Raw genomic sequence first — 16,057 nt, forward strand, 5'->3', positions numbered from 1 at the left:
AGAATAGACTTTGTAATGACTGTGTTTGGCTACTCAGAGACCAGGCTTACTTCAGAAATTGTCATTTTCAAAATCTGGTCATTTGGGCAAAGTAAAGAGTATTTTTATTTTGAATTGTGCCAGTTTGCTTTAAAAAATCCGAACAATTATTTTGGAGAGTAACAATTAAGTGTGTCTTTATTTCTTGGTAGATAGTTTTAAAGATTATGTACTTTCTCTTAGAGGCTTTATATTTAATGATGTAATAATACCTGAAGTCATGGCCAGCTTCTCATGAAAGAGAAATTGAAACTAGTAGGTCATTGAAGGGGAAATAAGATTGATAGTTGCTGAATAGAAATTATTCTAAAAGGTTATGATAAATTTGTTTTACTTTTGTTTTAATTCACTCATGACTAACATAGGTCTCCCTTTTTTTTTCCATTGGGAAAAATTCTGAAGACTAAATAGTTCTTACAGTGTGACCCTTTTATTTATTTATTTTTATTTTTTGACAGTGACCCTTTTAATGTGATAGCTGCCTTGCATTTTCTAGAGAGAATGCTCACTTTTCCTTTGCCAGAGAATACAGCCAAGATTTGTAACACCAAAAGGAAAGTTACAGGATGAGGCATATTAGGAACAATCTATTTAAAGAGATGGAATTAATAAAAATCACTAGGTCAAGTTGTAATAAGTTGGAAATATAAGTATTTTCAAATTGTTTGGAGTTGACAGCAGATAACGCCAATGGAAAGTGGTGGGGGTTTTTTTGTTGTTGTTTTTTCCTTTATGGAAAAATACTGACTTTTCATTTCCCGAGGAAAGTAATTACCTTTGTGACTATATTGGTTCTATTGAAGCTGTAACATTTTAATAAACTTAGGGGTATAAAACAACACAAATTTATTCTCTTACAGTTCCAGAGGCCAGAAGTCTGAACTGCATCTTACAGGGCTTCAAATCAAGATGTCAGCAGAGCAGGTTTTTTCTGGAGGCTCCAGGGGATAATCTGTTCCTTTGTCTCTTTCAGCTTCTGGTGGCTGCTGACATTCTTTGACTTCTTGTCTCATCACTTTAGTCTCTGCTTCCATAGTCACAATGCCTCCTCTTTGACTGTGGTTTAATCTCCCTCTGCCCCCCTTTTATAGGGACACTTGTGGTTACACTTAGGGTACACCCCATCCAGGATAATCTCCCCGTCTCAAGATCCTTAACTTCCATCACATTTGCAGAGTCCTTTTTGCCATATAAGGTAGCATGCCCATGTTCAGGGATTAGGACCTGGATATCACTGGGGGGCATTAGTCAGTCTACCATAGTGAGCATGGACCTGTATTGTGCATCTACTTCCAGATACAGTTTTCTTCTCCACACTACCCCCATCCCCAACACACACACAGACACACACACACACACACACACACACACACACACTTGCCCTTTGCTAAAACTTTTCTTCCTTAAATTTCTTAAGCTGACATATAAACTTCTAGTTTATGTTATATGTGAAAATCAGTCTGTAGGTTTAGGCAGATGGAACCTCAATTCATAATCAATACACTGTCTTTAAGGGAATTAAAATCAGACTCAGGTGATAGAGTAGTAGACAGGGAGTAGGAGTTCTAGATTTTAGTTTCAACTCTCCCATTAACCATATAATTTTGAACTACTTTCTAAATCTTTTTTCATTTAAAAAATTGTTCTTACGGCCTTAAGTTATTTTAATTTTTTTCTATTTCATCAAGTTCATATTGAAGACTCCAGTGCTTAGTGGTTATTTTAAATAGTGAAATTAAGGTAAATAAAATAGTGAAATAAAAGTAAAATTAATTGTCTTTTAATTTTATTTCACTATTTTCTAGAGTTATTTAACCCTTTTTTTCTTCAATCATTTCATATTATTTTCCTAGACATCTAATAAGTTTAAAGTATTGTGTGGTTTTAATTAACAGGAGGATCAACTTTTTGTGGCATTGCATCACTGTGCCTGATGGGTAAACTAGAAGAAGTTTTTTCAGAAAAAGAATTGAACAGGATAAAGAGGTGGTGTATAATGAGACAACAAAATGGTTATCATGGAAGACCTAATAAGCCTGTCGACACCTGTTATTCTTTTTGGGTGGGAGCAACTCTAAAGGTAAGAGAAATAATAAAAATGAGAAACCTTTACTCTTTGTTAATAAAAAAACTGTGCGTAAAGGGTTTGGTCTTTGTAATGTTCATTAAATATTGTTAGGTTTAGGGCAAAAGGTTTTTCCTGTTGCTCTGGCAAAGCTAGTCTCTGTATGGTTTTTCCACAGAATTCAATTATCTGTTGTACTACTTAGAAATTTCTATTCTTATAAAGCTCTAGTGTCCCAGAACCTATGTAAGAAAGTAGGTGTAATGTCATAAAAAACTTTTACCTGAAACTGATCGGTGGTCTGTCTAGTGGGGAGATCTGTCTGAACATACCAGTAAAGGGTTTATGGGAAAATTTAATCTTAAAAGATAAACCATGGGTCATTCCTTTAGAAACCATCTAAGGTTTTCTATTTTGTATTAATTTATTTGTGTCAGCCTTCTGAAATGTATTGATTAATATGTTCATACATTTTCCCCATCTCTACTACCTTTTGATGTACCTAAATACATAAGCTTGTTAGCCATTGCATACCCACAAGTTTTCAATACCTTAAAATCGCCTTTTTTGCCTTTAAAACATATCACCTAGGCCTGATATTCAGGAATCTAACAAAAGTCTATGTTCATCATCTATACACGTAAGTCCCCTGCATATGAACAAGTTGCATTCCGAGAGTGCGTTTGTAAGTCCAGTTTGTTTGTAAGTCTAACAGAGTTAGCCTAGGTACCCAACTAACACAATCGGCTGTATAGTACTGTACTGTAATAGGTTTATAATACTTTTCACACAAATAATATGTAAAAAACAAACACAAAAAGTAAAACATTTTTAATCCTACAGTATAGTACTTTGAAAAGTACTATAGTGCAGTACCACAGCTGGCATACAGGGGCTGGCATCGAGTGAACAGGCAAGAAGAGTTACTGACTGGAGGAGGGAGAGGAGGTGGGAGATGGTAGAGCCAAAGGATCGTCAGCAACAGGAGACGGAGGGCAAGCTGCAATTTCACTCACGCCTGACGTGGATGGCACAGGTTCTGGTTCCTTGCTGGATTCAGGTCTATCTACCCTCTTGAAAAAACGATCCAGTGATGTCTGGTTAGTAGCTCTTTTTTTCTCGTCATAGATGACACGCTAGCACTGGATTGCATTCTGAATGGCTGCTGCAACCTTCGTGTACCGTTCTACATTCGGGTCCTGTGCCTCAAAAACTAACAGTGTCTCCTCAAATAAAGAAAATCCCCTTGCCATTTCCTGCATCATGAATCTCTTCGGTTCTTCAGTTACTTCTTCCTCTTGTCTCTCTTCATCCTTTCTCTGGGCCTCCAGTTCCATCAGGTCTTCATTAGTAAACTTCTCCTGTTGCACAGCAAGGAATTCAATGAAGTCGTCCTCTTGCAGATCTAGCTTGAAATAAAGATACTGTACTACTGTACTCTATACAGTACTGTACAGTAGAGTACACAGAAAGCACAACCACTTGTAGAGGATGCACGCATGTGACAATGTACGCCAGACATGTGAACTGACTTACGCGATTGGACATGTGAATGCACGTTTGCATCTTTGAATGTTCACAACTTAAAGGTTCGTATGTGGGGACTTACTATAATATCCTAATTTTTTTCTCTTAAACAAAATTCATACATGTGGTTGAAATGAATTGGGAAAATAGAACAATTTAAAATGAAGGCAGTAGCCTCTGTCTCCTCACTTTTAGTGCCATTCCTCAGGTGCACCATATTAATTTTTATAATTATGAAAAATTTCAAACATACCCAAAAGAAGAGAGAATAGTGTATAATGAACCCTTAATATGTTCATCACCCAATCTCAACAGTTGTCATCCCAAAGCCAGCCTTCATTCATCCATATACCTATCCACTTCCCTCACCCTCACTGACTAATATTTTAAAGCAAATCCCAGATACCATTTTTTATATTATCTGGAAAATTTTCAGTATAATCGCTAAACAAAAAGAGCTTTTTAAAAAATGGAACCGTAGTATCACTTCTAAGAAATCAGCCATAGTTCCTTATCACTAAATATCAAGTCAGGATGATATATATTTCCTATTGCATCACATCAAGAGGATATAATAGAATCTCTGGCTGTCTCTCCTTTTGATCAAAGGGTTCCAGAGTTGTCAAAACTGATTCATCCATTATAAAGTTCCCCATGAGCCTTCTTTGTTCACTTTTTTTTTATGGTGTTAAAATATACGTAATGTAATAAAGTTTAACTATTTATAAGTGTACAAATCACAGTGTTGTGTAACCAATACCACTGTCTATACCCCAAACATTTTCATCATCCTAAACATAAACTGTGCTCATTAAACAGTAACTCCCCATTCTCCCATCCCTCCAGCCCCTGCTAACCTCTATTCTACTTTTTGTCTCTGTGAATTTACTTATACTAGGTACATCATATAAGTAGAATCATATAATCTACTGTGTCCTGTGTCTGGCTTGTATTTCTCAAGCTCCATCCATTTTGTCACATATATCAAAATTTTGTTCCTTCTTATGGTTGAGTAAATATACCTGTTTTATGTATATACCACATTTTGTTTTTCTGTTCATCTGTTGATGGACACTTGGATTGTTTTCACCTTTTGGCTATTGTAAATATGGTGGCAGTGAGCACTGGTGTAAAATAAATATCTGTTTCTGGATAATTACCTAGGAGTGGAATCGGTGTATTACATGGTAATTATATGTTCAACTTTTTGAGAAACCACCAAACTATTTTCCACAGTGGCTGCACCATTTTACATTCCCGCTAGCAATGTATAAGCGTTCCAATTTCTCTACATTCTCACCAATACTTGTTTTTTCTGTTTTTTTTTTTTATATAATACCATCCTAATGGCTATGTGGTGACATCTCATTGTGGTTTTGATTTGCATTTCCCTAATGATTAGTGGTATCGAGCACCTTTTGATGTGCTTATTGGCCATCCTGTGTATCTTCTTTGGAGAAATGTCCAATTTATCTATTTTTTCTTTTGTTGCCCGTGCTTTTGGTTGTTATTCCATGAAATCATTGCCAAATCCAATGTTATGAAGATTTTCCCCGATGTTTTATTCCAACGGTTTTATAGTTTTAGTTCTTGAACTTAGGTCTTTGATCCACTTTGAGTTGATTTTTGTATATGGTATAAAGCAAGAGCTTCAGCTTCATCCTTTTACATGTGGGCATCCAGCTTTCCCAGTGCCATTTGTTGTAAAAACAGTTCTTTACCCATTAAATTGTCTTGGCACCTTTGTCGAAAATCATCTGTTTATTTCTGGGCTCTCCATTCTATTGCATTGGTCCTTACTGTTTTAATTACTGTAGCTTTGTAATAAATTTCAACGTCAGGAAGTATGAGTTCTTGACATTTTTCTTTTTAAAGATTGTTTTGGCTCTTCAGGGCCCCTTGCAATTTCATGTGAATTTAAGGATTGGCTTTACCATTTCTTAGGGAAAAGGCTGTTGAAATTTTGATAGAGTTTACATTGAATCTGTAGATTGCTTTGAGTATTGTTGACATCTTAACAATGTCAGGTCTTCCTATCCATGATGATGGAATGTTTATCCATTTATTTAGATCTTTAATCTTTCACCAGTGTTTGGTAGTTTTTTGCATACAGATCTTTCACCTGCTTAGATAGGTTTATTCCTAAGTATTTAAATTCTTTTGGAAGCTGTTATGAGTGGAATTGCTTTCCTAGTTTTCTTTTGGATTGTTTGTTGCCGATGTATAAAAGCTTCATCATCTTCTTACGGAATGGTTTTAGCAGCCGTTGAGGATCATTACTTAGGTCCATTATGTCATTGGGGGTTGCTATATGGTGATATTCTATCATTCCCTCTAAATTTATTAACTAGGATTCTTTTATAAAGAAGAATTTCACTTTAACTTAAGGTATGGTTATACAGAGAAAGGCAGATGATTCTTTCTCTTAATTTTAATAATGTTCATTCAGTCAGTGAGTTGGTTCCCTAGCATCCTCTAAAGTTTTCCAATAAAATAATTGGGTTTTAGGGTTTTTTTTTTTTTAACCTTTGAGTATCACTGTGAACTCATAGATTTTAATATATTTTATCCATTTTAGTCCATTACATTGTTCTTTTTAATGCTCAAATTGTCCCATCTTTAGCCAGTAGGAGCCCCTTCAAGTTGTTTCTTGAGTCTTTTTGATATGACCTTGGTGGTCTTTGACAACTTTCTAAAGGCAACTACTTTTAAACCTTTTTAAAATGTTTAATTCTTATGGATAACTTTAAATAATAACTTTAAATATGCTGATTTCTTGACTTAACACCTTTAGGCATTATCCCAGCTATGAAAACATATTCCCAACTATAAAAAATGAAGATTTGGCCTCCCCTTTTTCCAGCAGATTGTTACTGGTATATATTTTTTTTAGTTCTGAACCATTTCTCTTCCTCTCCCTTCTAAACCTTTCAGTTTACCTTTACTTTTACAACATCAGCTTAGGTGACATTCATATTTTGTTCAGTAACAATGATCAAATATTTTATGCTTTGCCTTTAGGTTGATTTTAAAATTTGAAAACCAGTAATCACATATTAGGGCTGTATAAATACTTTTTATTGCTAAACCAAGTACAGTGTTAAGATTATTGTTCCTTCTTTCTATGTAATGACTTATGTGCCACTTGATGAAAAATGTTTCTAGCATCAGGAGTCTAAAGAGTCTCTGCTTATATTCTATTAATTAAACCAAATGAATGAATAAGTTGGTTTCTTATTTGTACCATAACCTTATTATTGGTTTTGTTTCTCTTTTTGAGAAATAATGCTTCTTTTTTAATCATTAATACCTTTCGTGGCTCTCTGATTTATTGACACACTTTCAGCTGCTTTGTGACACTTCTTGAACTTTCTTATTTACTGCTCACCACTCCCCAACCCCGTTCTCTTCACAGTTTGACAATCCTTTATTTTTTTCTATTGAATGGGATCTTCAGAGAAAGGACAAATACATGTCCTAAATCTTTAAGCTACATAATTTTTTATGCTAAAATTGTATTTGTCTCACCTTGTATCTTTCCTAATTAAAGAGCTTTAATTTTTTACTATTCTCAAACAAAACTGTCTCTAGCACGTGGTTAATAATTTTTGTTGCTCTTTTTTGAAATATTTTTAGTTTTCATTACCAGCAATTTGTAACTAATAGTTCAAAAGCCTGTCATGGGCTTCCCTGGTGGCGCAGTGGTTGAGAGTCTGCCTGCCGATGCAGGGGACACGGGTTCGTGCCCCGGTCCGGGAGGATCCCACATGCCGCGGAGCAGCTGGGCCCGTGAGCCATGGCCGCTGAGCCTGCGCGTCCGGAACCTGTGCTCCGCAACGGGAGAGGCCACAACAGTGAGAGGCCCACGTACCGCAAAAAAAAAAAAAAAAAAAAAAAAAGCCTGTCATAAGAGTTAGAATATAGGTTAATTAAATTGCCCTTTTAAAAATAACTGATGAAGTTGAGCATACTGGGAAGTTGTGTTTTGAATGTAGCTAAATGTGATGCAGAGAAGTCAGTTGGGTATGGTTCAAAAGAAGGAAATAGTGAGTGGGTCAAGAAAAGGAGAGTATATTTGATAAGATGATAAAAAAAAGTTAATGTGGTTGAGAATTTTAAATGCTCAAGCCCCCTAGGCTTGTTCTGAGAGCCTTACTTAATTAGAGAAAAGCATATTTAAATTACATATATCTGAAAATTGAGCCAAAGGTCAATATGAAAGTTTTATGTCAATAAATTTATATTTGTCATGTCATTTCAGCTTCTGAAAATTTTCCAGTATACTAACTTCGAGAAAAATAGAAATTATATCTTATCAACTCAAGATCGCCTCGTAGGGGGATTTGCCAAGTGGCCAGATAGTCATCCAGGTAATTTATTTTTTGTATAAATCCAGAGCAACTTTTGTTTATTTTTTGAGTAGATCTTCAAGCATCTTTGTCAGAAAGGGCATATGATAGAAAATATAGGCACAGTTGTAAACTTACTTTAAATAATGTTTTTAAAAAGGTAAATTGTTTAAGTTTATGGTAGATTTAGGGTCTTTGGGGTATAAAGGAAGGATTTGATTATCAAGATGTATTGGTATAGTTTGCCCTTTTTTCCATATATTTCACTTAGCAGTGTTTCATCTTGTTGCGGGCAGTAAGGCAGATGGTGTGAATGGTCCCTGTCCAAAATAGAATTGGTTCATCCAAGATCTTTAGGATTACTAGCTATCACTTGAGCTCTGCAGAATAAATTACTCTTAAATCCAAAAGGGAGCTAGTTCTTACTCTTTTCATAAGTCATTAAATCAGAAATCTCAAATCCTGAATACAGGTGCCCCTCACTGTCCATACTCTTATTCTCTGAATTTTGGCAGATTCAGGTTATTTTTTTTAGATGAATACTTTTGCTATATGAACTCTCAAACCATTCACTCTCTAAAACTCAGGAACCAAATAGATTCAGACAATACAATATTCCATGCTTTCCCAGCTCAGGAAAGGCATAGATGTGAAGAACAAAAGATTCTTGTATTTCATAAGTACTTTTAAAAGGGTTCTTCAGAAATAATGACATTTCTTCAAAATATGTGGATAATTCTGCTATTTTCCAAACCTAGACAGGCCATAGTCTAAGCTGCATGCTCTAATATAATAAAGTCAGTAACTACATGGATGCCATCTACAGACCCCTCAGGCCTAGCCTGCCAACACAGCTCATCATCTCCGTGCTCTGCCCTGCCCCAAAACTTTGGTGGCACTAGGCCCAAGTTCAGGCCTAGGATTCTGAAAATGTCTTACCAGTCTTCCTCTAGTCCAGTGCCCCTCCTAGTGACACTGTGTGTGTGTATGTACATTTGCTTAAATGAGAGGAAAGGGACCAAAGCTCTTTTCAGACTCCCAAAGGGATCTCTGATGCAAAAGAGAACCTCTAATCTAAACTCTTCTGTTAAGTCTGTTACAATTGTTGAAAAACTTTCTTAGCACTCAGAGTCAGCTGGCACTGCACACAAGGCCCTCCCAGGATTTGGCTCCTCTCCCACCGCTAGCATCGTTCTCCAAGCTGCTTGCCCTTCCCCCTTAGGTTTCACCTCCAACAAAATGAATCTATTTATAGCTTCCAAAAAACTCAATTCAAGACTGTTAAAAATAAGTCAGAACACTGACACTTTTGACAAGCAAATTGACCAAGTATTAGCTATAAATATATGACACTAGATTTAAGGAATGATTGTTTTTGCAGCATTGCAGTAGTGTCATGGTTTTTATTATTAGTCTAGAACCTCTTCACCTCCTCTCTTGTCATAGAACAGTTACGGTCAGAATATGTACCTGAATTGAAGTACAAATAAGGGGCTCATGGAATCATGTCAGGAATATTTCCTGACATCCATATTTACGTGTATTTTCATGCAAACTATGCTTCTTTTTAAAAAATGTACAATGCTTTTAATCTCTAAAGCAAAATAATATTTTTAAATTTTGATATCTATAACACATAGCTGTAAATATGTTTGAAAAGTGCCTCAAGAAAACAGTTCTTTTGGTATTGATTCCATTGTTTTCAATCAGTACATGGTACTATTTTAAAAAATAATGTACTGTTTTAACAAATAATGGGAATAAGGAAATGACAGTCTCTTGAAAAGCATTTGTTATATAAACATATTGAGATACATTTTGATTTTTTACAGTAGCTTTTTTAAAAGAAAATTATTGGAGCTTTTTTCTAGAGAGATCAGTTGTTTAACATTTGAGTAAATACTTGGATGTAATATTTTTTATAGATATGTTACGATGTCTTCAGATCCTGTACATTACAGAGCATAGGAAGTGTTTGTATGATAAATTGAATTTATGTGGAAAAGATCTGTTCCCAGAGCTGTTATAAAAATCATTTTAGTAAGAGTTTTTAAAATTAGCTTATTCTTGGTTCTAATAAATCAATCTAGTAGCAGATTTGACACACAGAGATTTTATGTACATTTATAGGAAAAACTTATGAAAAAATGAAGTTTTATTATGAGGAAAATATATATTTCAACTCTAAAGTGCTTGAATACGTCATCACCTACAGACAAAGAGGGTTTTTTTTTGTTTTTTTTTTGTTTTTGAGGATTGGAACATTACCTTCTATTTCATTAGCTTTTACAAAACATCCTTTTGAGAAAAAAAAATTCTTACATTACTGGAAAGTGTAAGATCCTATTTTATTTATTCTAAGTGTATTTTCTGTTGCATTCTTTTCCTAGAAAAGTTTCCTTATTTCTGTACAATAAAATTTAATGTTGCTTTTTAATTTTAGAAAAACTGTAAGAAAACTATAATAGTATAGGAAAAATCAAGTTTATTTTTTGTGGTCTGAAAATTAGAGGAAAATGAGCTAGAAGAAACCTAAGTATTCTCTGAAAAAGACATAAAAGGGGATTAACATGGACCTTCATTGGTGAAATAACTTTTTCACAAATAACATTGAGTAAGCACAACTATCTGTCATTCCTTTTTTGAAAAGTAAATGATACTTTTGTGAGTAAAACTTTCTCTTTAATTCTTTTGACACAAAAGATGTTTTGAACTTTAATAGCTCATGAGACCATAAATGATGACGAACTCAAAAACAGAAAAAAATTTTGACTGCTACAAAATCTGCATTTTGTAGCGTTCCCATAACTGCAGAGCTCTGAGCCCTTTCAGAAGTCATATAAGGCTCTCAGGCAAGCAACAGCCTTGTGATTTCAGTGGCCATTTAATGGAAGAAAGTTGCTGCCCCCTGAAAGATGGGAAACAGTAGTGAGGCCACTGTAGAAGAATTGTTATGGTATGAACACTCACATTATTATGACCAAATAGAATGTGTGAGTTTGTTTTTATTGTCAGGTCATATATTTTTAGAATGACTGACATTACCTGAAATAGGGAAATTAAATATGGTACAGCATTCCAGAATGGATTATTTTGCCTAAGCTTCTTTCATTTAACATAGTATTGTCATCATATATGGTTTAGGAACTGTCAGAGGTAAAACTTAGGGGGGAGGGCTAATGCTACTTAGATTCTGAGGTTTATTTTCACTTTTAAAAAAAAATTTCTGTTTATGATATAAAGCTCCTTGTTTCCATATATTATAGTAAGCAAAAGGGAAAACCCATTAGAGTGAGAAGTCTTTTATATCACTGGTACTCTTCCTTTTTGTTCTTTAATCACAGAGGATGTTGGTAGTATCACTTCTTCAGCTAGGAACTGTTCTCCTTTGTTAGTGATGTTTTCTTGAATAATGTATCATCTGATTTTGATCACCTGGTTTTTAAAAATTTGGGGTTTGAGACAGCAAATATTTCAAAAACTGTATTTAGTATTTTTCTAAATTTATTTTTAATGTAGTGATGGGCTGATAAGTAGCTAAAATATTTTGTACAAATAAGAATGCCTGTTGTGATAAAACTGCCTTATTTTCAGATGCTTTGCATGCATACTTTGGAATTTGTGGCCTGTCACTAATGGAGGAAAGTGGCATTTGTAAAGTTCATCCTGCCCTGAACGTAAGCACACGGACTTCTGAGCGCCTTCGAGATCTCCATCAGAGCTGGAAAACCAAGGACTCTAAACAGTGCTCAGAGAATGTACACATCTCCACATGACTAACTTTAGATTGGGAGGGTGGGGGGATTTGTAGCCTAACTGTAGCTCAAGGTTAAAAGCCATGTATAACCAAGTGTGCTCTTTTTTTTAAGAGGTAGAGTCTTACAATCGAATCTTGTGCTGATGTCACTTTGGTATATGGTCTTGAGCCAGTAACCTTCGTACTAGGTTTCAAGGAAATCTTTGTTGAAGTTTGAACCACAGTGGACTCTGTTGTGGTTCTTAAATGTTTATATACTGTATTTCTAAGTTCTCTGAGGCAAACTAACTGTATGTATGAAGGTTATCTTTTTAAAAAGCTCTTCAGTACAAAATTGTATCATAAATACAAATCTTCAAAAGAAGTTTACAGTTCACATAGCATTGATAATCTTCAGGTGAACACTTAGTGATCATTTAAAAAGCTTGACTGCTGATGGTAGAACATTGCTTTAATGAATTAAGTATCTGGGATTATTCTTTGAAAACAGATGATCCCATAATTTTTAAAAAGAAGACTTATTTTGACTTAAGTAAAATGTGCCAATTAAACTTTTGTGGCCTATACAAATGAAATTAACTTCATAGCAAGAATGAATAGGCTTAACTAATACAATAATTTTCTAAAGGGAGATTGTTTTAAGAAGACTATTATGTAACTGAGGGACAAGTAATATAACTGTATGTGATTGTGAATGGGGAAGTTTTGTGCTGTGCGGGTCATTTATTTTAGATGTTGCTGGCGTAAATAACAGTTATGTTTGATGTTAATCTCAAATCATTAGCTCCTTTTTTTTCCTTTCTGCAGAGAAAACAGTCTTATCTAGAAGGAAAGCCATTTAATGGTTTTGTTTCTTTTTCTGAGATATGTGATACTGGAAATTATACTTGTACTTTTATAACTGAGTTATTTTTAGCCATTTGGATTCTTATTTTTAGTTTGTTGCCCCAGTGTGTTAGCTGCTCAAATTTCAAACTGATGATTTTCTAATTTTTTCAAATGAAATGAGTAAACATTTAAGTAAAAAAAATAGCACCACTCAAGTAAAGTTAATGGTGTAGCTCCATACACGGTCATTCATATTTTTGTATTTTCAGGTAAGTGGGAAGGAAATGTACCATTTAGGGGTTAAGGACTGGGGTTTTGCTTTTCTTTGTTTTGTTTTCTTCATTCTGTGACCTAGCTAATTGTAAAGGAATTAGTATAAAAACTCATTTTTATTAGTAATCAATTTATCAATAAATACATCTGTCACTGTTGCTCTATGACGTTCAAAGTTATGAGAGTAGTGCTGAAATGGAGAAGGAAGTCTCTTCACCAGAGGGACTGGGTTTCATTTAAAGTCTTGGTGATAATAAATGTTGGATTGTTAGTTTTACAAGTATCAGTATAAAAACTAAGTTACTAATATCACTGTTCAGGTATTGTAATATTTAAATTTTAATTTCTTTCCTAGAGTGGAGAAAAAATACCCTTAAACAATGGTCCTTCCCAAAGGAAGCCTAGTATATACTTGGAGAAATGATTCATTTATTATTGGCATGCTTAGTTTTAAACCTCAATTTGCCAAAGTCAAAAAAAAATTTTTTTTTAATTAGAAATAAAATCAGTTGTCTGATGGTGGGGATAAAATAAGCCTAACAACAGATGTCATCCTTCCATGAGTTATTCCAGTTTGTACCAGTTTAAATTCTGACAAATTAACACATCTACATCTCAAACTAACTCATTTCGTAGACATCAGGAGTTAAAATGGCATATATGTAACGGCTTTAGAACTATTCAAAAAGCCCCCATTTTTTTTTTTTTCCTGAATTGCCATTAGTGGTTGGAAGCTTAAAAAGTTAGTAATAGTAACCGTATTCGTATGAAGGAGAATTCCAAGGTCAAAGTATTTCAAAAAACTAAATATTTTCTAACTCCTTGTGTAATTTAATAGCATAAGATTATATATTACAATATGATTCTAATTGATATACTCGTGAGAGACCTCCTTGTGAAACTTTATGGGCCAGTGAATGTTCACATTCCACAGCAGCATATTGACCAAAAAAATACAGCCCATTGTGAATTGTGGAGAAACTATTCCCAACTTTTTCTAAATAGTTACCTACAAGAAAAGTATTAATAAAATAAATTATAAGCACTATTTCATATATATACTTGGTTCTTCAGCAGTGGTGATAGAATAAGAAGGGGAATATGAAGTCTCAGTAACTCTGCTCCCTTTGCTCTACGGCCAACTCCAGTATGGTATTTTTTAGACTATGGTAGGAGAGGCCTTGTTTTGAGCATATGCATGAAAACAAGGTTCATCAGGTCATATAACACAATTCAACCTATTTATCATCTGCAGTGCTTTTAGATTTGACCTATAATATGTGTACATTTTAATTAGATCTTTAAATAATTATTTATAAATATTCAAATTCAAATAGAAGTTTTGCCGACAGTGGTACATAGTTTGAAACTGTTGGGCCTGATAATATTTGAGAGTCAGTATAGTAAGGAGGTGCTCTGGAGTCAGATGACTTGGGTTTAAATCCTAGATCTGCCAGTTCACCAGTGTAATCTTGGACCCTAACTTCCCCTTTGATAAAATGAGGGGGGGAAAATCTAACTCACAAGATTGTTTGAAGATCAAATGAGGTAATACATATAAAGTACTTAGCATAGTACTAAGTAAATAAAGTAAATTCCTAATTATAATTTGTCATAACCATCATAAAATTGTTTTTAAAACCTCTCTTTTCTGTAATAGAGATCCCACAGAGTTTAAACTCGAGGAAGATGATGGCAGCACTGTAGTTTCTGAATCTCCCCATTCGAATCCAGAGTAACTAGGATAGCTATTCTACAAAACTAGATGACAGGGTGTCCCCATGAACTTTAGAATACAGTTTTATAAGGACAAACCACTGACCAACATAGTTTCAGCATCTCTGTGGGAGGAAGTGAAAGGCAGGCAGCTGGTTTCTGACAGCCTTGAGAATAGAACTATAGCATTGCCCCCAGTTTCTCACTAGAAAGTACAGTGGGCCAGTCTGAGAACAAAAGCTGAAACTGGGAGGGGTTCTACAGGTCCCCATTTGCAGGTAGTGTTAGAGCAATATGATATGGTCTGATGATTGTGCTAGAGCAGTCTGGGCCCGTCCTGTATACATCTTAAGACTAATGAGATAAAGCCTAGCTAGAATTAGAATCCAAATTGGACCGGATAGGTACAATAGGACAAAGAGAAGAGAGAGTCCAGATAAATGTTGGGAAGGAAAGTCAATATACCTAGACATTATATGTGGACATAGATAATCTTTTAAATCACTTTGTGAAAATGAAAGAGGAACTTTAGGGCCGTAGAGCAAAGAAAAGTCGTCCTAGGGCACCCCTTCCTCCTAAAAGTACAGGAAAACTCATTTCACCCAAAAACAAAAACAAAACCTTAGAAGGATTACAGTCAAAGCCCATTCAAAGTTGTTTTAAGGAATAAAAGAATAAGCAGCCCAATATCCCCACAGACATTGGAAGCACACCAGCAGGACATGACCACAAGACTGATGAAAACCTAGTATTTATTGATTAAAAAAAGCCATTATGACAGGAAATTTATAATTTTAGAGCAATATCAATAAAAATGAGAAAAGCTAAGAATTACACAATCGAGTCTTAAAAACTGGAGGAAAAAGCAAACCAAAAGGAAGTAGAAGGAAGGGATTAATTAAAAGGGGGAAGGAGGGAAGACAAGATAGACAAACCACCAGACAACCTTTTCAAGAAAAAAAGGGAGGAAGCAAAAACACAAAAGTTTAAATGACAAGAGAACATAAAACAGGAAATTTTTCAAAATTATAACACTACTTTGAGTAATTTTATATAATAAATTAGAAAATAATAACCTTTCTTAGAAAAATGCCAGTTGCCAAGATTACCAAAGTAGATACAGAAATTCAAAACAAATGGACTCTTTACAAAAAAAAAATCAGGCCCCGATTGTTTCAAGGGTATTTCTACCAAACTGTCATGATTAAATCATCCTAATGTTGTTTAAACATTTCCAGGGGCTATAAAGAGACTCTTGAGGGCAAAAAATACAAAAAAGGCTTCTAAATTCATTTTGTAAAGTGAACATGATAAGCATGGTTTCTAAAACCTGACAAAGTTTGTACCAAAGAGAAAATTATAGACCGCTCTCACTTATGAATATATCAGTACATAAATGTTAACAGTACATTAGCAAACAATTCAGCACTTTCAAATATACTAAGTCATGAGTAAGTTGGATTTATTATAGGAATGCAAGAATATTATTAGACAATCCATTAA

General features: G+C 34.5%; 1 protein-coding gene across 3 annotated transcripts in view; it reads left to right on the forward strand.

Moving 5' to 3' along the window:
- PGGT1B (protein geranylgeranyltransferase type I subunit beta) overlaps window positions 1-12,996 on the forward strand; it is a 56,902-nt gene extending 43,906 nt beyond the window's left edge. For 2 of the 3 annotated variants that reach the window (XM_004267465.4, XM_033423789.2), the window contains exons 7-9: window positions 1,935-2,119; window positions 7,893-8,001; window positions 11,575-12,996. In XM_004267465.4, the coding sequence (XP_004267513.1) occupies window positions 1,935-2,119; window positions 7,893-8,001; window positions 11,575-11,756 (476 nt within the window). In that variant the 3' untranslated portion in view covers window positions 11,757-12,996. Of the gene's footprint in view, window positions 1-1,934; window positions 2,120-2,947; window positions 3,205-7,892; window positions 8,002-11,574 lie in introns of those variants that run through there. The other variant, XR_007476308.1, reaches the window with a different exon arrangement.
- Window positions 12,997-16,057: the final 3,061 nt, after the last annotated feature.

This window comes from Orcinus orca, chromosome 3, assembly GCF_937001465.1.
Source record: "Orcinus orca chromosome 3, mOrcOrc1.1, whole genome shotgun sequence".
Classification (NCBI taxonomy): domain Eukaryota; kingdom Metazoa; phylum Chordata; class Mammalia; order Artiodactyla; family Delphinidae; genus Orcinus; species Orcinus orca.